This window comes from Oncorhynchus nerka, linkage group LG12, assembly GCF_034236695.1.
Source record: "Oncorhynchus nerka isolate Pitt River linkage group LG12, Oner_Uvic_2.0, whole genome shotgun sequence".
In the NCBI taxonomy this organism is placed as follows: Eukaryota; Metazoa; Chordata; class Actinopteri; order Salmoniformes; family Salmonidae; genus Oncorhynchus; species Oncorhynchus nerka.
In genome coordinates, this window is record NC_088407.1 from 68,087,618 (window position 1) to 68,110,660 (window position 23,043).

A 23,043-nucleotide genomic window follows, 5' to 3' on the forward strand; every position below is an offset into this window, starting at 1 on the left:
CACTATAACGGTGACAAACGTTGCCCACAAACTGTTAGGGCCTACACAAATGTCACACCCTGACCATAGTTTTGTATGTTTATGTGTTTTGTTTGGTCAGGGTGTGATCTGAGTGGGCATTCTATGTTGTATGTCTAGTTTGTCTGTTTCTGTGTTTGGCCTGATATGGTTCTCAATCAGAGGCAGGTGTTAGTCATTGTCTCTGATTGGGAACCATATTTAGGTAGCCTTTTTTGGCATTGTGGGTTGTGGGTGATTGTCTATGTTAGTTGCTTGTGTCAGCACAGTTCGTATATAGCTTCACGGTCATTGTTCATTTATTGTTTTGTTCAGTTTACTTTGTGTTTTCGTCATCCATTAAAATGATGCATTCACACCACGCTGCGCTTTGGTCCGCTTACGAGGATCGTGACAATGAAGCTGTTCCAACATCTTACCATTGCTACAACTGGCTATCAGCAGAGCCTATTCTGGCAGCGAAACAGTTAATTCAGCCTCATTTACTGCCTTTAAAAAAAACATAGCTGATATGGCTGACTTGCTTAAACAAATGTGGTTTCTAATGATAATTGAGATGTACAAACTGGCATAAAGGGACGACAAGCGCATAAGAGGCAATCTGTAGTTTTGATTAAAACAATGAGAGAGCTAGGATGGACGTAGTCAATATACCTATTTGTTTAGCACGTTTGAAATGGATTGCGACATAATTCAGAACATGGGCTGTTCATATAGTGTTCTCCCTGTACACCAAGTCAGAACCGGAGGATAAATAAAGGGGGCATATAAGCAGCCAATGAAAGCGCTTACAATATTCGATGTTGACATTTCCCTAAAATAGATTATAGGCTACTTGTGCACCACCAAGTTAGAACAGTAGGCTAAATTATGACAGGAAAAGGGACCAAATTATTAGGGTGAGGCACATGTGCTACTAACAGCTTACTACACAACATACACTTAGTATTACCTTCTTAGCTACAGTATACATATCTCCCTGGCACATTACATCATTTATGCAGCAGCATACAATACATTTTTGTGCTCACTTGAACAGGAAGGTGGTGCAGCGGTCTTTTGTGGTCAAATTTTGTCATCAAAGTCTGGCATTCTCTGAATTTATGGTGCTTTCAAGACAACTGGAAACTCAGGAGAAAAAAACAAGGTCGAATCATGATGACATCATTGATCTTCAGGTGGTAGCACTAGAATGAGGCCAGATTTACAATTCCGAGTTCAAAATGTATTTTGCCAGTCGAGGCTCGTTTATTCCCGACTTCCCAGTTGTCTTGAACTCACTGAAGCCGAGTTAACAGTTGTTTTTGAATGCGGCACAAATCATGCTTCATTGCCAGCATGGCCAATGTTGAATGTTTATCATTTTAAACTGGGAAAGAGCCCCCTAATGCCAAATTAATTAGGGACCACACAGCCACTCCACTGAATAGCAGGCTAGTGATTGCTTTGCAAAGCTTGCAGTTAGCCACTGTCGCTGATTCCTTCCAAACCACTCATTGTTGAATTTGTGATTTCCAACTTGTTGTGTAATGTTTATGTCCAATGGCCGATACGTTTTATCTATTATTTCTCTTCATTATTTCTCTTCATTTGACAAGGATTAAAAAGGATTTGCCAGTAGATTGTCGACTTGAATCATGATGATGACTGCTAGCTAAGATTTTGAAAGTATGATGTTGACATGATCAGTCCAATCAAAGCTACTGTACATATAACGTGATTTGAAGTCATTTTATCTGTGGCCAATGACCTTGATCTTTCTTGGGTTGACACTTCTAATGTACTGTAACTCTATGGCAGCACCCAAGGGGCTAGAATTTTCTAGCTCTACCCCTAGACTTGGCGGTGGCGTAGTGTCTCCATGAGTGACAGAACACTGAGCCAATCACAGCTCAACGCTCCGTATTTTTTGTTGGCTTTCCCCGCCACCACAGAAAGCACAGAGCTAGGCTGAAACAGCTGTGTTTTGGAGCTGCCTTAATCAAGAAAACAAAAAAAGAGAGCATGTTTGTATGCGGCTTTATTAACTCAATGTGTATATAAATACAGTGTATATATGACATGTTTTTATGCCAAAATAACATGCAAAACAGGCTCAAAACAGTTGGGGCAGAGCCTTGAATGACGGGTCACCACTGCCTGTGCACAATGACAAATGGCACAGCTCCTCTAAAAAAATACAAGAAACACTCCATAAATTATTTTATAAGCCAAGATTTCACTAGGAATTTCATAGTTTTTGCTCTAGAACGTGCATTCTCTCATGGTCAAAGATGTGACCGTTGAGCTAAGTATCCTGAAGTGAATGTCAAACAATGTTAGTCTCTAGCATTTATTTTTCTCTGTTAAATTCCCTCTGAGCTATCACATGAGAGTAGTACTGCGGATGAGAGAACTGTGTGCTGGGCAGACGAGTGAATGGTGAACTCAACAATTATACATCGGTGGTTTGCAGTTCATATATCGTATGTATATGTTTAAGCACACAAAAGAGGAGAGTTGGTTTTCCAAGAGGTGACTTTTGGGTAACATTTTATTTGGGTAGTCTGCAGAGCATCTACAAATAGACTAACTATCTACTAATACTAATCCTAACACTAACCCTAACCTTAACCCCAATCCTTATTCTTATTCTAACCCTAACCGTAATCTTAGCAAGCAGTTGCTTATCAACAAATTGTTGATAGTATGATTATCCAGACTATACAAATAAAGTGTGACCTGAAACAGTACTTTTGTTACTGTAAAGATGTTTTCATAGGCTATGGTGTAAACTTCACTGTGTTGCAGAAACCACAACTATTATGAACAGCAACAAACATGACGTTGGCTCATCTGCAGTTTATAGCTTGGAACTTCTCTCCGTTGGGTCTCCTGGGTGTGAACAATGACTTGACATCTCATAATGGACTACTAGACCTACACATGCAAATAGTTATAGAATGTGGGTGGTCATACACTCAAGTTAACAAACTATATATACAAACATGAGCAACCAGAACCCGTCTAGAAAGCAAAAGAGCACAGCTAGGCAGACACCTCTCCTGACTTTGGTCTTGTAAAATGATCATTAAATTACTATACATTTATTCCTATAGGTGTCCTGGGAATCATTGATATTTGTGTCAAGATACAAATAGTATTCTCTCCAATGTCACTCCGGAGACATTTCCTCATATGTATTAAATAACTTTATTGAAAAGAAGAATGGTGGCGAGAGAAATGTCATAATGTTTAGGCGTTAACAAAGATGTGTTTGGCATTTTAAAGGCCATCATTTATTGTGACAAGACAAGGGTTTTGGGGCAATCTAGAAGGGTGTAACACACACACACACACAGGAAACATTAAAAGATCATCCTGTGATCTTCACTGCTAGAACATACAATTTTGTAAAATTTTGCATTAAAAGTGACATTGTGACAGGTGACATTGAGATTTTGGGGTATTTTATTAGGATCCCCATTAGCTGTTGCAAAAGCACCAGCTACACTTCCTGGGGTCCAACACAAAACATGAAACATAATACAGAATGACCTAATACAGAACATCATCAGACAAGAACAGCACAAGGACAACTCAACTACATATATTTTTGTTAAAGGCACACGGAGGCCTACATATCAATGTATACACACAAACTATCTAGGTCAAATAGGGGAGAGGTGTTGTGCCACAAGGTGTTGCTTTATCTGTTTTTTTAAAACCAGATTTGCTGTTTATTTGAGTAATATGAGATGGAAGGAAGTTCCATGCAATAAGGGCTCTATATAATACTGTACACTTTCTTGAATTTGTTCTGGATTTGGGGACTGTGAAAAGACCCCTGGTGGCATGTCTGGTGGGATAAGTGTTTGTCAGAGCGGTGTGTAAGTTGACTATGCAAACAATTTGTGATTTTCAACACAATGTTTCTTATAAAAATAAGTGATGCAGTCAGTCTCTCCTCAACTCTTAGCCAAGAGAGACTGGCATGCATAGTATTTATATCACATAATGTCCGTGCCCGTAAACATATCTCCTACACAATCTAAACCTTATAGACCTACATAATGTAGTTCAAGATTGCACACATTTTATGTGGCTACATTGTGTAATTCAACATTGATAATGCAATTTAGTGTGCAATAACTACATGATATCAAACAAATGTGCAGGAAAATGCAGGAACTCATGTCTGTATTACAACAGGTTTGATTTGATCAGTCCTGTGGAGGTAGGTTGATACAATTGAAAGCTGAAAGGCCATTGTATCAGATCTCCTGCGATTCTTCGTTCTCTTGTAGATGGTGCTAACTTTCCTCCTAAAATACTGTCCAGAAAATACATACAACAGAGGATTTAGGCTACTGTTCAGAATTGCTAGGTAGGTTGAAAACTGGGTACCAATGTCCAGTGTATAATGCCATGTTTCATCCAAGACTTCTGCATCACACAGCATATCGAGTAAGGTGAAGAGTTGGAAGGGACTCCAACATACAAAAAACAGCAGCGTCACGGCGTAAACAAGGACTGTGGCCTTCCTGTCATTTCCACCCTCTATGTAAACACTCTTCCTCCTCTTCCTCAGGGCTCTGATAATGTTACAACTGCAGGAAAAAATCCCCACAACAGGCACAACAAAGCCAACTATGTTCAACAGGAGGTTGTGGGCCAGCTTCCAAGACTCCCCAGAGTGATCCGGATACTCCAGAATACACGCCATTGTACGGTATTCCTCAATGAACGTCACCTTTCTGTGAAGCGAAGCTAGACCTCCTATCAGCAGCCCAAACAGCCACAGTATGAGGCATATCGCTCTTGCGTAGCGCTTCCTCCTCAGCCACCTGGCCCTCATGGTTCTCACCAGCGCTAAGTAGCGGTCCACGCTCACCATCACCAACAGGTAGATGCTGGTATAGAAGTTGACAGTGATAGACAGATTGACTACGTGGCACAGGAAGTCTCCATAAGGCCAGTTGTAGTCATTAAGGATGTTCATGGCCCAGAAGGGCAGGCAGGCCAGGAGGAGCAGGTCAGCCAGGGCCAGGTTTCCCAGGTAGATCTCTGGGACGGAGCACTGCTCCCTCTGGAGAAGGAAGACCAGCAGGACAAAGCCATTACCCAGCAGCCCCGTCACACACAGGGTGAAGATGTAGGGAGGAATGATGCTGTGGACCAGGATCCATTCTGTGGCATTGTGGAGAGGAGTCTTGGTGGTGGGAAGGAAAGACCTGTTGTTTTCTGACAGGAGCATAGCCATGGAGACCACCAACTCTGTTGTCATAAGAACATGTCAAAATGTCATATCTGAGCGTATTATCCACTAATCAACAATATTGATCTTAATATTGTGACACTGAAGTTTAATATTTTATGTGTGCGTGGAAATTGAAGCCAAAGAAAAAACTATTCTGTAATCAATCTCCAGACCGTCTTCATCAAAGCCAGATATCCAAACTCTCTTGAAAGGTCATCAACTAATTAGCTGTGGTTGCATAAATATGCTGAATCCAACAACAACTTGAGTATTTCTGGTGTTGTGTGAGAAAAGTGGGATTTAAAGCAGGATGTTTTGATAAAGACTTGACTTGAACTAATTGATGACTTTTTTTCAAATGTGATTTAGTAACTCATAACAGCCAATTCGTTTTTTTGCTTTTCCATTTATTAGTTACAACTCTGAGCAGAACGTCCTTAATATACAGATATATGACTGATCAAATAAATAAGGCTTACTTTTTGTCAAGTTGAATAACCTCAAAAGTGTCTGTCTCCGTGTTTTTGTTCTATCAGTATTCATATGTACTAAATTACTATGGCTCTGTTCCATTTACTTTATTCAGAAGCCTGACTCACGAATGTCATCCCAAGGAACATTTGTTAAAATATGCATTTGTAAGAAATCGCTTACCTTGTGCCAATCGTGTGAAAATATATTTTAGTAAGGAGAAGAAAACACTGCAGTTTATCACACACACCAACCCAGTAGACCATGTAGTGTTGTTCGTCTTTAAGCTTCTCACTGAGTTAGGGAGAGATGTGCTGGAAAGTTTGGTTCTGTATACAACATTCTTCCACACCCTTGTCCGACCGTGTATTTCAATTTGTTTATAAGCCAGTTTCAGTTCGCCTGAAGGTCAGGTGAGAATGTAGGAATACTCAAAGAGAGAAAACATGTATTTTGTGAAGCGAACGGCTTCTTCTCCAATGGTACAAACACTTATTTTAGAATTTTGGCACTGTGTAAAAACACATACACATAACCACAGGCCCGGGGCCAAGTAGCTAGCTTAATCCATTATTTTTTTCTCTCCAGTAGATTTAAAGCTAATAATTTAATACCCTCTGTTTATATTTCATTATGAGTCATCTTAATTTGATCACTCTTTTGTTGCTGAAAAATGTCCCTGCACTGCAGATGAGCTTTGTGATTTACATAAATTCCCTGAAAACCCACACAAACACACGGTTACATTAAAAACAGTTTTGCACTGTTCATGTAGCCTACATTTGGCCAGCTAACAGCCTAACCACCGATCAAGCAACACTATGGACTAAACGTTCAAATCATCAGGTCTAAATCAGTCCTTGACAAGAGGGGAATAAAAAAAAAAATGAAGTGACATCGAGCCTCCCGAGTAGCTCAGCGGTCTAAAGTCATCACAGTATTGCGGCATCACTACAGCCTGTAGTTTAATCCGGGTTTTAAGAAGCGCGGTTAGGCGGGAGGACGCATGACTCGACTTTCGCCTCTCCCGAGCCAGTTGGGGAGTTGCAGCGATGAGACAAGATCGTAATCATGAAATTGGGGATAAAAAAGGGGTTGGCATTTGCTTCAAGGTCCAGAGATGAGTTTGAGGGTTATAGGCAATAATGTGTCTTTCTTACAATCACATACAGGAAAGGGTTCAGTGAGCTGTTGCTGTAGCCCAAGTACTGTAGGTAGCTGATGTGCTGATGTCCATCCACCAAGCCACAACCAGAGATTACTTCGTAGTGATAAAGGGTCTCGAGGAAGATAAGGATGAATACGGCCAAGGCGCTGAGTACTAGGTGGGCAGCCTTCCTCTCCGTTCCAGCCTGCCGCCGTGCTCCTCATCCTGCTCTTCTTGTTGTCCCGGAGCACCCTGATGATGTGGTAGCTGCAGAAGGACACAATAGGTACAGGAACCAGGAAGCCCACTATGTTGACAGTCAGGTTGTAGCGCATCCTCCAGACATTGTGGGGGTACGCCACGTAGCACGCCTCCACCCCCAGGTGAGGGGAAAAAGTGGACAGAATGGAAGAACTGAGCCGGGAGGCTGAGGAGGCCACTCACCATCCACACACCCAGGTAGATTTCACTGGCCCAGGCCAGTCTTCTCCCCTTGCCCTGGGATGACAGGGGCTGAGCCAGCACGAGGAACCGGTCCACACTGACCAGCGTGAGGAACAGGACGCTGCAGTAGTAGTTACTCCCAATGACAATGTTCACCAGCTGAAAAATAGGCTCGCCGAACAGCCAGTGGAACTCTTGTAAGACGGCCACCACCCAGAACAGCAGGCAGGACACCATGAGGAGGTCTGCAGCGGCCAGGTCACCCAGATAGATGTCTGCCATGGTGGCGTGTCTACTCTGGAAGCAGAACACACACAGGACGAAGGAGTTACCCAGCATGCCCAGCAGGCAGATGATGAACATGTAGGCTGGCTGCATGCAGTACACCCACTCACAGGCTTCTGTGTGGTTACACTCCTTCTTGGCAATGAGCAAACCCTCTATGAGAGGGTTCCTTGACCAGTTTGAGACCATTTGGGGAGCTGTCCTAAGACAGATTGTGTGTGTCAATGTTGAAGCGAAATGTTATATTGTAAAACATTCAAAAAGCTTTTGATGTCAAAGGTACTAAAAATGTGTACCACTACTTCTCTAATTTCTCTCAAACCGCTACTACCTGGTTCAAACTAAAGTGGATGGCGAGCTGGTGAACAGGCAGGGTAGCCTAGTGGTTAGAGTGTTGGACGAGTAACCGGAAGGTTTCAAGTTCAAACCCCCGAGCTGAAAAGGTACAAATCTGTCGTTCTGCCCCTGAACAGACAATTAACCCACTGTTCCTAGGCCGTCATTGAAAATAAGAATTTGTTGTTAACTGACTTGTCTAGTTAAATAAAGGTTAAATAAATAAAAATGGACTGGGGATAAGAGAATGGAATGGCTAATATTGTTATCAGTGAGAGTGCACAGGCTGTGTGTGTTGTTGCCTTGTGAAGCACACCTCAGCTCTTTACATAAATCACTGTGATGTACAGTCATCTAAACAGAGCTGCAGGTAACAGATGGTCTGATCTGGATGACTGATTATGATTTTTCAATACTGATTATTGGAGGACCAAAAAAGCAGATACCGATTAATCGGACACTTTTTTTTGTTTTTTTGTAATAATGACAATTACAACAATACTGAATGAACACTTATTTTAACTTAATATAATACATCAATAAAATCAATTTAGCCTCAAGTAAATAATGAAACATGTTCAATTTAGTTTAAATAATGCAAAAACAAAGTGTTGGAGAAGAAAGTAAAAGTGCAATATGTGCTACGTAAGAAAGCTAATGTTTAAGTTCCTTGCTCAGAACATGAGAACATATGGTGGTTCCTTTTAACATGAGTCTTCAATATTCCCAGGTAAGAAGTTTTAGGTTGTAGTTATTATAGGAATTATAGGACTATTTCCCTCTATACCATTTGTATTTCATTAACCTTTGACTACTGGATGTTCTTATAGGCACTTTAGTATTGCCAGTGAAACAGTATAGCTTCCGTCCCTCTAGTTAACGCGCGCTAACTAGCTAGCCATTTCACTTCGGTTACACAAGCTTCATCTCGGGAGTTGATAGGCTTGAAGTCATAAAAAGCGCAATGCTTGACGCACAAGGAAGAGCTGCTGGCAAAACGCATGAAAGTGCTGTTTGAATGAATGTTTACGCGCCTGCTTCTGCCTACCAACGCTCAGTCAGATACTTGTATGCTCAGTCAGATTATATGCAACGCAGGACACGCTAGATAATATCTAGTAATATCATCAACCATGTGTAGTTAACTAGTGATTATGATTGATTGTTTTTTATAAGATAAGTTTAATGCTAGCTAGCAACTTACCTTGGCTTACTGCATTTGCGTAACAGGCAGTCAGTCTCCTTGTGGAGGGCAACGAGAGAGAGGCAGGTCGTTATTATGTTGGACTAGTTAACTGTAAGGTTGCAAGACAAAAAAATCTGTCGTTCTGCCCCTGAACAAGGCAGTTAAACCATCGTTCCTGGGCCGTCATTGAAAATAAGAATGTGTTCTTAACTGACTTGCCTAGTTATATAAAGGTATAAAACATTTTTTAAATCGGCGCCCAAAAATACCGGCCATTAATCGGCCATTCCGATTAATCGGTCGACCTCTAGAGCACACTCTCTGTGGACTCTGTCTACATCTCCTTCCTCACAGTACTATAAGTCAGCACAGCCTCAGTGGAATGCAAAAATGTATGTTTTCAGTCTATCAAAAGGGGAGTAAATGTAGGGTACCCGTGGGAAACAGGGGAGAATATTATTGGTGTTGACACTCTGTTTTTTTTAAACTAGGAGTACCACTCAGTTTTTGAACCGGCAGCAAATCCGACCACAACTCTATCCTCCTGATTCCCGCTTACAAGCAAAAAATAAAGCAGGAAGCACCAGTGACTCGGTCTATAAAAAAATGGTCAGATGAAGCAGATGCTAAACTACAGGACTGCTTTGCTATCACAGACTGGAACATGTTCCGGGATTCTTCCAATGACATTGAGGAATACACCACATCAGTCACTGGCTTTATCAATAAGTGCATTGAGGACATCGTCCCCACAGTGACTGTACATACATACCCCAACCAGAAGCCATGGATTACAGGCAACATTCGCACTGAGCTAAACGGTAGAGCTGCCGCTTTCAAGGTGCGGGACTCTAACCCGGAAGCTTACAAGAAATCCTGCGATGAAACATCAAACAGGCAAAACGTCAATACAGGGCTAAGATTGAATCATACTACACCGGCTCCGACGCTCGTCGGATGTGGCAGGGCTTGCAAACTATTACAGACTACAATGGGAAGCACAGCCGCGAGCTGCCCAGTGACACGAGCCTACCAGACGAGCTAAATCATGTCTATGCTTGCTTCGAGGCAAGCATGAGAGCATCAGCTGTTCCGGACGACTGTGTGATCACGCTCTCCATAGCCGACGTGAGCAAGACCTTTAAACAGATCAACATACACAGGGCAGTGGGGCCAGACGGATTACCAGGACGTGTGCTCAAACACCGCCCAAACAGATCCACAGATGATGCAATCTCTATTGCACTCCACACTGCCCTTTCCCACCTAGACAAAAGGAACACCTATGTGAGAATGCTGATCATTGACTACAGTTCAGCGTTTAACAACATAGTACCCTCAAAGCTCATCACCAAGCTAAGGAACCTGGGACTAAACACCTCCCTCTGCAACTGGATCCTGGACTTCCTGACGGGCCGCTCCCAGGTGGTGAGGGCAGGTAGCAACACATCTGCCATGCTGATCCTTAATACTGGAGCTCCCCAGGGGTGCGTGCTCAGTCCCCTCCTGTACTCCCTGTTTACCCACAACTGCATGGCCAGGCACGACTCCAACACCATCATTAAGTTTGTTGACGACACAACAGTGGTAGGCCTGATCACCGACAATGACAAGACAGCCTATAGGGAGGAGGTCAGAGACCTGGCCGGTTGGTGCCAGAATAACAACCTCTCCCTCAACGTAACCAAGGCTAATTAGATGATTGTGGACTACGGGAAAAGGAACACCGAGCACGTCCCCATTCTCATCGACGGGTCTGTAGTGGAGCAGGTTTAGAGCTTCTAATTCCTTGGTGTCTACATCAACAACAAACTAGATTGGTCCAAACACACCAAGACAGCCGTGAAGAGGGCACGACAAAGCCTATTCCCACTCAGGAAACTAAAAAGATTTGGCATGGATCCTGAGATGGGTTTTAGGGTTTAGGCACTTCATGGATACTGATGTGACTGCTATGGGGCGATAATCATTTAGGCAGGTTACCGTCGCTTTATTGGGCACATGGACTATGGTGGTCTGTTTGAAACATGTAGGTATTACAGACTCGGCCAGGGAGAGGTTGAAAATGTCAGTTAATACACTTGCCAGTTGGTCCACGCATCACTTGAGTACATGTCCTGGTAATCCATCTGGCCCCGCGGCTTTGTTAATGTTGACCTGTGAGCAAGACCTTTAAACATCTGCTACGGAGAGCATCATCATACAGTAATCCGGAACAGCTGGTGCTCTCAGTGTTGCTTGCCTCAAAGCGAGCATGAAAGGCATTTTAGCTTGTCTGGTAGGTTCGTGCCACTGGGCAGCTTGTGGCTGGGTTTCCCTTTGTAGTCCGTAACAGTTTTCAAACCCTGCCACCCCCGAGAAGCATCAGAGCCGGTGTAGTAGGATTCAATCTTAGCCCTGTATTGATGCTGTGCCTGTTTGATGGTTCGTCTGAGGGCATAGCGGGATTTCTTATAAGCTTCCGGATTAGTGTCCCGCTCCTTGATAGCTGAAGCTCTAGCCATTTGCTCGGTGTGGATGTTGCCTTTAATCCATGGCTTCTGGTTGGAATATGTACGTACGGTCACTGTGGGGACGACATCGTCGATGCACTTATTGATGAAGCCAGTGACTGAGGTGATATTCTCCTCAATGCCATTGGATGAATCCTGTAATATTTTCGTATATGTGCTAGCAAAACAGTCCTGTAACGTAGCATCTGCGTCATCTGACCACTTCTGTATTGAGCAAGTTACTGGTACTTCCTACTTTAGTTTTTGCTTGTAAGCAGGAATCAGGAGGATATAATTATGGTCAGATTTGCCAAATGGAGGGTGAGGGTGCACATGGTTGCACATGTGACATGCTGCTAGAAATTAAATCAAACAGATTTAAGTTTGCCTGCATTGAAGTCCCCGGCCACGAGGAGCTCCACTTCTGGATGAGCAGTTTCTTGTTTGCTTATGGACTTATACAGCTTGTTGAGTAAGGTCTTAGTGCCAGCATCGGTTTGTATTGGTAAATGGACGACTACGAATAATATAGATGTGAACTCTTTTGGTAGATTGTGTAGAGTAAAGCTGATCATGAGCTATTCTACCTCAGGCGAGCAATACATTGAGACTTCTTTAATGTTAGACATCGTGCACCAGCAGTTAATGACAAATAGACACACACATTAAAGAAAATATCTTCCTCCAGTTCGAGGTGAACAATCCCTGTTCTGATGTCCAGAAGCTGTTTTGGTCATAAGAGACGGTAGCAGCAACATTATGTACAAAATTAGTTACAAACAATGCAAAAAAACTAACAAAATAGCACAATTGGTTAGGAGCCCGTAAAACGGCAGCTATCACCTCAGTGTGCCATTTTTCCACCCTTTGCCCTGATGACAGCTTTGAACACTCTTGACATTCCTTCAACCTGCTTCACCTGGAATGCTTTTCCAACAGTCTTGAAGGAGTTCCCACATATGCTGAGCACTTGTTGGCTGCTTTTCTTTCACTCTGCGGTCCAACTCATCTCAAACCATCTCAATTGGGTTGAGGTCAGGTGATTATGGAGGCCAGGTCATCTAATGCAGCAGTCCATCACTCTCCTTTTTGGTCAAATAGCCCTTACACAGCCTGGAGGTTTGTTGGGTCAAAAAACAAATGATAGTCCCACTATGCGCAAACCAGATGGGATGGCATATCACTGCAGAATGCTGTGGTAGCCATGCTGGTTAAGTGTGCCTTGAATTCTAAATAAATAACAGACAGTGTCACCAGCAAAGCACCCCCACACCATCACACCTCCATGCTTCACGGTGGGAACCACACATGCGGAGATCATCCGTTCACCTACCAAATTTGAACTCATCAGACCAAAGGACAGATTTCTGGACCCAAGCAAGTCTCTTCTTCTTATTGGTGTCTGTTTAGTAGTGGTTTCTTTGCAGCAATTCAATAATGAAGACCTGATTCACGCAGTCTCCTCTGAACAGTTGATGTTGAGATGTGTCTGAAATTCCACAAATTAACTTTTAACAAGGCACACCTGTTAATTGAAATGCATTCCAGGTGACTACCTCATGAAGCTGGTTAAGAGAATGCCAAGAGTGTGCAAGGCTGTCATCAAGGCAAAGGGTGGCTACTTTGAAGAATCTCAAATATAACATATATTTTGATTTGTTTAACACTTTTTAGTTACTTCATGATTCCATATGTGTTGTTTCATAGTTTGGATGTCTTCACTATTATTCTACAATGTAGAAAACAGTTAAAATAAAGAAAACACCTTTAATGGGTACTGGTATATATATATATTTTTTTACAGTGCACTCAAAACATTGATTTCCTGTTTGGCACGACCAACTATACTTTGGGGACAAACTGGGGGTGTGCCCCTGACCACAGTCACTCCTGACAACATGTCTAGCCAATGAAGTTGGGGTTTGGAAAAAACATAATAAGAGAGAGTAACGTTCTCCTCCCACACAAAGGAACACAACTTGTGTCACCACTGGAAAGTCTGTGACACATTCACTAATGTGGCCATCCAGACATTTAGTCAGAGAAAACATCATAAATCACTTACCCAGGGTTCACCGGGAGTCTCTGGGTCTTGTTTTAGGTTGTCTGACATTGACATGTATTTCAAATGATTCCACAAGACGGCCATGGTAAGTTTTTTACTTCAATAATGTTCTCAAAAGTAACATAAAGTTGACAACTGTTCTATATACATTTCTAGTCAATTCTGACTTGTGTCTAGAACATCGGTAGATTCTATTTACACAGCTTATTTCACAGAAAACAATATTCATATATATTGCACTGAATTAGGAGAAACAGCCCTCCTAAAAAACACATAAATACTGATAAATAAATTCTAAACTTAAATGTGGCTTTTAAGTAAAAGCACATTGATTCTATTAAGGTTATTAGTATAAAATGCAGTCAACTGAGGGCGGGGTGCTGAAGTGTCAAATTCTGTCATAGAGATAAAAGTAATATAACTAGTTCCCTTTTAGTTCCTCAAACTCAAGCCAGCGTTTTGAGCGTGGAAGACAGCTGTGACCGTTGTGACCCGGTGGCCATTTTCTTCCTCATAGACAACTGTTCGAACACCTCCATTACTTTCTTCCTGAAGTTCTTCCCCACAATCACATAGAGGACTGGGTTGAGCACGCTGTTGAAGAAGGCCAGGTAGGTAAACACCTGGTTGCAGATATCCAGACTGTTGCTGAGGTTGCAGCCTGAGATGTCCGCTGCCCTCAGGAGGACATCCAGAGCAGTGACCAGGTGGAATGGCACCCAGCAGAGTAGGAAGGCCAGGAGAACAGACAGCACCAGCAAAGTGGCCTTCCTCTCCGTGTGCTCTGTGTTGAATCTCTCCATGGCCTGGTTCTTCAGGGCTTGGATGATCTGACAGGTGCAGTAGGAGATCACCGACACAGGGATGGCAAACCCAAACACGATGAGCGTCACGTTGAACACCAGCTCCATCTTGGGACTGGGGTAGTCCAGAAAGCAGGCGGTCACCTCGAAGTCTGGAACCCACTTCACCGCTCTGAAGAGCATGGTCGGGGTGCCCAGGAGCAGCCCGAAGCCCCACACTAACAAACAGCCCAGCTTGGCGTAGGAGGGCCTCCTCATCCTCCCGTGGCTCATCGTATGCACTAGCGCCACATAGCGGTCCACACTGACTAGAACCAGGAAGTAGATACTGCAGTAGGCATTCATCTTGATGCCCACGTTGACCAGGCGACACAGCAGGGGGCCGAAGGGCCAGTTGAAGCCGTTGGCCACGTTGACGGCCCAGAAGGGGAGGCAGGAGACCAGGAGCAGGTCAGCGGCGGCCAGGTTACTCAGGTAGATCTCTGCTACGGTGCAGGCCTTCTTATGCAGGCAGAAGACCAACAGGACAAAGACATTACCCAGAATCCCCAAGACACTGATGGCCAGGATGTAGCCCGGTTGCATGGTGTGGAGCCAGTCCCACTCCTCAGCGAATGGGCAGTGGCTGGCATTGGTACTGTTCCTTCCTGTCATGTCTGTAGAGTTGGTGATCATGTCCATTTTGGAGCTGTAGAGAAATATGTTGTGTAAATGTAACTGGGGTTGTTCAATGAGGGGGAGGGGGAAACATGGCAGATACCGTTCCTGGACAGGTGACTCTCAGTAGGCATTAATTTATAAAGTTTACTGTATAATCTAATACGTTAGTCACATGGTCATGCTGATTGTGTCATAACATCCAGTCCTCATGCACTTGTGGTGATGGGAGCTGCGACTCATGTGGTTTATAACTCAACAGAATACGGAACTTCCCTGCTCCACAATGTGACTTTTTTGTATTATTTATTCAGAGTCACTGTGTCTGCAAGTCATCATAAGGAAGTTGTCTTATTACAGTGCTGTACAAGTGGCTAAGTGGTTGTTTCAGTGTGCTATTCATTATGCATAACTTTATATGCATTTCTTGTAAATATCATATACTTAGACCGGAAATAAAAAACGCTCAGGTAGCGAAAGATAAAATATTCATGAAAGTTAAAGTGAGGATCAATATCTCTTGTCATGAAAATATTTGGGAGCCACATTGCCCCATAATTATTCTCAGCATTATGATTGCAATACTTATCTTTTTACTGTTGTACATCAGTATCATCATTGGCTGCGACTTATGACAAAAACAGCCCCAACATTCTTTGAAAAGGCATGCAATAAAATCTTATACATCTGTGCTGCTGGAGGAGTGGTACACACATTATTTGCTCAAAAATAAACATAAATCTGTATCTGTGCACCGAATGCTAATGTACTTTTTTTATAGAGAAGAAATCCCTTCAATATGAGGTATTAAGAGATTATTGAAAAAACTGCCTCTCTCCCCATGCTGTCAACCACATATTATCGTTCACATCCCTCAATCTGTTTGAGGAGTTTTAGAGTTTAGCCACAGAAAGGGCTCTCCTTTTTGTCTGTCAAAAAGTCTGACAACACAAACAATCTTCTTGTTTCTAAGTTGGATTCGAAAATGAGAGGAGAGGCAGCAATTCAATCCAGTTTACCCTAAATATGATCTGAACAGAAAATATACTGTGATATAACTCTCCACTCATTTATCATTTTCTTGCATTAGTGACAAATCTATGTTATACATGTTAACGATACAGTACTTCATTTTACAAACCTTGTTGACTGGAGCAGGAGTCCTCTGGTCTAAGTGTAAATCCAGATGTGCCGTGCGTCTGGTCAGCCCAGTCTAGACGTTTCCCCGCAGTGTTCCAGGCTGCTCTACCCTGGGGTCGGCTCTGACTTATTCTCTTAAAGGAGGGAGTCCATCATGGAAGTGATGTCACTCAAAATCTGTGCATTTTTTTGTTCCCTCTTCCCCCAATTAACTTAAATTGTGTCTGGTTTATCTTGTTTATAATTTCTGCCCTATCTCACACTCCAATTTTTATAGAACTTTGATGGAATTCCCCTCGATATAAGTGTGTTTGGATATCTACTGACATCCCAGCTGTTGTTTTGGTCATCCTACCACAACCTAGCATTACTGAGAAAGAAAACAAACTCTGAACTTGAGTTGCTTAAAACAATAAATCTTTACTAATTCATTACTAATGCCAGGGAGGACATATGAAACATTTGCCACACACAATGACTTACACGAGAGTTAAGCCTACATACCAAGCTCTTATTTAGTGTCAATGTAGACCTAAACCACTTGATTGTTTTCTGTACATTCATGGCTGGATTGCGTTTTAGGCATGTTGTAAATCTAATATCCCTCTGTGAACAACCTTGAATCCAAACAGGGTGGGGTATCATCAGAGGGGAACAGCAAGGCTGTGAAACAATAAGCCATCAAGTGTTTAGTATCAGGAAGATCACAATCAAGGGTCAAGGTCAGAGCACAAAACAATGATCCATTACAAGTGTGTGTGTGTGTGTGTGTGTGTGTGTGTGTGTGTGTGTGTGTGTGTGTGTGTGTGTGTGTGTGTGTGTGTGTGTGGTCGGTCGGTTCACATACTCCAAGATAATCAGAGGTAACTGGAATAGCACTTTTCTCATTGATTGGGTGTTTGAACTTTAATGTTGTTGTTGAAAGATATGCATATGAGATGTGAGAAGAAGTGCATAATGCAGTGTTTACATTCAACATGATTTGTGATCCCAACACAGTAATGATGCCATCACTATTTCAAATACATTAGGCTCCTTCAATTAAACAGATGAAAAAGTACCTCTGTGAAAGAGGTAATGTTGGTAATCTGTTTTATAGTCATGTCACAGCACGAGGCAAGGTTCAAGGTGCAAAGTGAAGTGTAGGTTTATTCAAATTATAAGGTGATAGAGTCCAAATTCCAAGGCTTAGGCCTAAACAGGCATTCCTGCACAAGTCAATTGGAGATGCACTGCTGTAAATGAAGTAAGTCACCGCTGTAAATAATTCTGTTTATGTCATTCACATGCCTGGCCTCTTGTCCTGCATTGTCAATTATTTGCATTTATCTTGGCATTTATCTAATACTAAGAGCTTTTCCACAGTTAGGATCCAACTTGCACTGTTCTGTAATGGACAAACATATAACAAATATTTCAAGAGCAGCCTTTTCCATCTATGTAACATTGAAAAAATCTGAAACTTTTTGTCCCAAAATTATGCAAAAAAGCTAATCCGTGCTTTTGTCATTTCAAGATTAGACTACAGCAATGCTCTACTGTCTGGCTACCCGGATAAGGCACTAAATAAAATTCAGCTAAATATGGCTGCTAGAATCTTGACTAAAACCAAAAAAACTATCATATTACTCCAGTGCTAGCCTCTCTACACTGGCTTACTGTTAAGGATGAGGCTGATTTCAAGGTTTTACTGCGAACCTGCAAAGCATTACATGGACTTGCTCCTATCTATCTCTCTGATTTGGTCCTGCTGTACATACCTACACGTATGCTACTGTCACAAGACGCAGGCCTCCTTATTGTCCTAGAATTTCTGAGCAAACAGCTGGAGGCAGTGCTTTCTCCTATAGAGCAACATTTTTATGTGGTCTGCAGATCCATGTGAGAGACACAGACTTTGTCTCAACCTTTAATTCTTTACTGAAGACTCATCTCTTCAGTAGGTCCTATGATTGAGCGCAGTCTGGCCTAGGGGTGCGAAGGTGAATGGAGTGACGAACCAACCTTGCTGTCTCTGCCTGGCCGGCTCCCCTCTCTCCACAGGGATTCTCCGCCTCTGACCCTATTATGGGGGCTGAGCCACTGGCTTACTCACACTCTCCCATCCTTCCTGTCCTCGGCCTAGGGCTATACTTAAGCAAGGCACGAGGGGGTCTGGTATATGGCCAATATACCACAACTAAGGGCTGTTCTGAGGCACGACGCATCGCAGAGCGCCTGGATACAGCCCTTAGCCATGGTATGTTGGCCATATACCACAAACCCCCGATGTGCCTTATTGCTATTATAATCTGATTACCAACCTAATTAGAGCAGTAAAAATAAATGTTTTGTCATACCCGTGATATACGGTCAGATATACCACGTCTGTCAGCCAATCAGCATTCAGGGCTCGAACTATCCAGTTTATAATCGGCCTTGTCTCAGGGTAGTAAGTTAGTGGTCTGTTAATATCCCTTTGGTGGTGTGGGAGCTGTGCTTTGGCAAAGTGGGTGGGGTAATATCCTGCCTGGTTGGCCCTTTACGCGGGTAACTTTGGACGGGGCCACAGTGTTATCCCCCCCTTCTCAGTCTCCACTGTCTGTGCTGCAGTAGTACAGTAACAGTCATACGTTTGGACACACCTATTCATTCAAGGGTTTTTCTTAATTTTTACTATTTTCTACATTGTAGAATAATAGTGAGGAGATCAAAACTATGAAATAACTTATATCGAATCATGTAGTAACCAAAAAGGTTTTAAACAAATAAAAATATATTTTATAATTTGATTCTTTAAAGTAGCCACCCTTTGACCTGATGACAGCTTTGCACACCCTTGGCATTCTCTCAACCAGCTTCACGAGGAATGCTTTTCCTACAGTCTTGAAGGAATTCCCACATATGCTGAGCACTTGTTGGCTGCTTTTCCTTCACACTGCGGTCCAACTCATCCCAAACCATCTCAATTGGGTAGAGGTCAGGTGATTGTGGAGGCCAGGTCATCTAATGCAGCAGTCCATCATTCTGCTTCTTTGTCAAATAGCCCTTACACAGCCTTACACATTGTCCTGTTGAAAAACAAATGATAGTCCCACTATGCGCAAACCAGATGGGATGGCGTATTGCTGCAGAATGCTGTGGTAGCCATGCTTTTTAAGTGTGCCTTCAATTCTAAACAAATCACTGAGTGTCACCATCAAAGTAAAGCACCACCACACCATCAAACCTTCTACTCCATGCTTCACGGTGGGAACCAAACGTGCCTAGATCATCTGTTCACCTACTCTGCATCTCTCAAAGACACAGCGGTTGGAACCAAAAATCTCTAATTTGTACTCATCAGACCAAAGGACAGATTTCCACCGGTCTAATGTCAATTTCTCGTGTTTCTTGGCCCAAGCAAGTCTCTTATTCTTATTGGTGTCCTTTAGTAGTGGTTTCTTTGCAGCAATTCGACCATGAAGGCCTGATTCACGGAGTCTCCTCTGAACAGTTTATGTTGAGATGTGTCTGTCACTTGAACTCTGTGAAGCATTTATTTAGGCTGCAATTTCTGAGGCTGGTAATTCTTTTGAACTTATCATCTGCAGTAGAGGTAACTGGATCTTCCTTTCCTGTGGCTGTCCTCATGAGAGCCAGTTTCATCATAGCTCTTAATGGTTTTTGTGACTGTACTTGAAGAAACTTTCAAAGTTCTGGGGTGGATACTTTAAAAAATTTAACATATTTTGATTTGTTTAACACTTTTTTGGTTACTACTTGACAAGCATTTCGCTACACTCGCATTAACATCTGCTAACCATGTGCATGTGACCAATACAATTTGATTTGATTTCATGTGTTATTTCATAGTTTTGATGTCTTCACTATTATTCTACAATATAGAAAATAGTAAAAATAAAGAAAAACCCTTCAATTAATAGGTGTGTCCAAACTTTTGACTGGTACTATATATGTGCCGTGGGGCTAGGGTCGGCCTGACCTATCTGGTGTAATTCTCCTGTCTTATCTGGTGTGATCTTATTCTGTGTGATCTTAGGTATGCTCCCTCTAATTCTCCTATCTCTCTCTCTCTCTCTCTCTCTCTCTCTCTCTCTCTCTGTGTCTCTCTCTATCTCTGTCTCTCTCTACCTTTTCCCAGACTTGCTGTTTCGACTCCCTCTCTCTCTCTAAGCTCTTCTGTATAAGCATTTTCTGACATCTGCTGATGTAAAAAGACCATGCATTAGCATCAACTAAATAGGTTTTATATTGACCCAAAGCAGAGTGATCTTGGTGTTTCTCCATCTGAATGTTGCTGCTGCACTTACTACAAATATATTCAGCAATTAGCATTACCACACATTGTCTGGTAGTGGCTGTCCTCCTCATGTAGGGGTCGACTCAGAGGTCAATGACCACTCTCTTTTGGCAGTGACCATTACTCACACGGACTACCAGCTCAGACAAGGGCATTCTTGTTCACGGTCATGTTTGTTGTTTTATGCCAAATTTGTAGTGTGCAAGGGGTATTTTTCAACCCGTGTTCTTCAGCTGGTGATTTAATGGACTGTACAGTATGTGACTTGTATTAGGTCTCGTAAATGGAGTCCGCTGTAAAAAACAGAGACCATGTGGCCAATGGTGCTAACACAATAACAGGCTCATCTGTCACACTACCAAAGGTCTTGGCGCCACCTTATTCCCCCCACTGTCTGTCTCATATGACAGGACATACATGTGGTGGGGGCCCATAGTAGGCTTCAACACACCACCATACAATCTAATATTCCACTGGTGTCATACCAGACTTCCTGGTCTAGCAAAAATGGCCTCCACGTTTCTCTGCCCTTTCCTCTTAAAAAGAGTTAATCTCAAAAGTTGACGAAAACCTGGAAATCAGATATCCTCTTAGATGGATTGGCTCATCAGATTTAATGGTTTAACTGTGCCCTTCATGTATTGCCCCATCTGTTGTTTATGACTGATCTTTGTCTCTCCTCTAAGCCATGTCAACAGATATGGAGTTGAGGGGGATACTCTAAATTAAAAACGTATATGGCTTGCTATAGCAAGATATGATCATGCTTTATATTAGAAATCAATGGTTTATAAATAGAATATGGCTTGGGAATTGTTTACAAATGAACACTAACATTTTTATCCAGCAACTGAACTGAATTGATTGGAAATCCACTTAAGACACCGATCATAGTTTCAGATCTGGAAATTCTATTCATGAATGTAAATTGCCAATCATTATATAATGGGTTTCTCAAATTGTGAATTTCCATCAGTTCATTCATTGACTTTCAGAATGACCCCAATACCTAACACTCTTCATCATTGTCAGTCAACTCTGGTTAGTGTATGCTCTCAGTGCATCAAATACATCCTATGGCGTACCGTTCTTTATGGGCCATCAATAAATGCTCAGCCTTGCAAGAGAATGGACACTCTCATTTCCCTACAGCATTGGCCTGTCTATCTCTTCTGAGATTCTTACTACTCGAATGTTGCATTGTTCCATTGTCAGTGTACTGTACTCTATGCACTGCCCGTGACGCCGCTATAGAGATGCTGTACTTTCATCCAGAATTTGCAAGCTGTTACACAAATAGAAACATTATCTAGTTATGTCCCTCTCGAAGACAATGGCTTCTATAAGTGGAACTTGGTTTGTCGTCATGTCTGTAAAATATCAGATGGTCCACCATGAACTCACTGCTTTAGCGGATAATGGGGGTAGCAGAGAATTGGAGATCTTTAGACGTGGTGTGGTTGAGAGTTTGAGTTGAGAGAAGGGTTTTCAGAGTTTATATGTCCAGACTTATTTTTTTCCATCTGTTTTCTGTGAGTAATTTCCCTCTAAACAGTGAATCACAAGATGTTGATGCACAGGATTATGGAAGTGTGACCATAGTTACACAGACATACTTGACTAGATCCAAACAAACAATTTGTCTAGATTTTTTAAATTAACTTGGCAAGTCAGTTCAGAACAAATTCTTATTTACAATGACGGCTATAGGGACAGTGGGTTAACTGCCTTGTTCAGGGGCAGATGACAGATTTTTACCTTGTCAGCTCAGGGATTCAATTTAGCAACCTTTCAGTTACTGGCCCAGTGCTCTAACCACTAGGCTACCTGCTACCCCAAATAATGGATGATGGTGGATTTATTGTAATCTAAACCTGACTCTTGGTTTTATTCATTATCACTTGATATTGACTGTATTTCTGACAGTTTTATCATACCAACATTGCAAGGTAAACTTTAAGACTAGACTAGAAGTTAGGTTAGTTACACATATTGTGGAGGTATCTTACCGGAACTTCAAAGACAGTGTGACATTTAAACTTTCTGTTGTCAGCAATGTCAAGTAGCTTTTAACTAGCATTGTGGGTAGACTGTTTGGGAAAACTGTGTGTAGCTGGGGGAACATGGGTAACATCATCTTGACGAGATGGCAAATTTCTCTGTCTGTTTCTCAAACATGCTAATTTCTGTCTCTTCCTGTCTCTTGCTCTGCCCCCGCATGACGTACTGCCGTCACCACCAGTCCTGGGCTCCATGCAGTGTTTAACACCAGGAGGAACTGTGGGATTTATAACCTCTGTGACCACTAATGTAGCTGGGATATTATGCCACTTCTCCCATAGGCAGAGAAGATTCTGTACACCAGACTTATGCTGAGTAGATTGGCTGAACCCCAAGGCTAAAAACCACATACTTTGCCCACCCATAATAATAAAAAAAAACCTTGTAACAGCACCAAAGTCGGGTGGTTGCAATGAT

General features: G+C 42.4%; 2 protein-coding genes and 1 pseudogene across 2 annotated transcripts; all 3 read right to left on the bottom strand.

The window, feature by feature from the left end:
• Nucleotides 1-2,032: 2,032 nt before the first annotated feature.
• bdkrb1 (bradykinin receptor B1) lies at nt 2,033-6,496 on the bottom strand. The gene is made up of 2 exons (XM_029676178.2): nt 5,912-6,496; nt 2,033-5,274 (listed from the first exon to the last, which is right to left on the bottom strand). Exon 2 carries the CDS (start codon nt 5,258-5,260, stop codon nt 4,190-4,192), a length of 1,071 nt encoding a protein of 356 aa, XP_029532038.1. The 5' UTR covers nt 5,261-5,274; nt 5,912-6,496; the 3' UTR covers nt 2,033-4,189.
• An 82-nt stretch (nt 6,497-6,578) lies between these two features.
• LOC135574123 (B2 bradykinin receptor-like) lies at nt 6,579-11,630 on the bottom strand (annotated as a pseudogene).
• A 2,132-nt stretch (nt 11,631-13,762) lies between these two features.
• Nucleotides 13,763-16,454, bottom strand: LOC115139005 (B2 bradykinin receptor-like). The gene is made up of 2 exons (XM_029676179.2): nt 16,285-16,454; nt 13,763-15,174 (listed from the first exon to the last, which is right to left on the bottom strand). Exon 2 carries the CDS (start codon nt 15,165-15,167, stop codon nt 14,130-14,132), a length of 1,038 nt encoding a protein of 345 aa, XP_029532039.1. The 5' UTR covers nt 15,168-15,174; nt 16,285-16,454; the 3' UTR covers nt 13,763-14,129.
• Between the last annotated feature and the right edge of the window lie 6,589 nt (nt 16,455-23,043).

Excerpts from the sequence above, each read along its gene's own strand:
- bdkrb1 (XM_029676178.2), bottom strand. The coding sequence starts at position 5,260 with ATGGCTATGCTCCTGTCAGAAAACAACAGGTCTTTCCTTCCCACCACC.
- LOC115139005 (XM_029676179.2), bottom strand. The coding sequence starts at position 15,167 with ATGGACATGATCACCAACTCTACAGACATGACAGGAAGGAACAGTACC.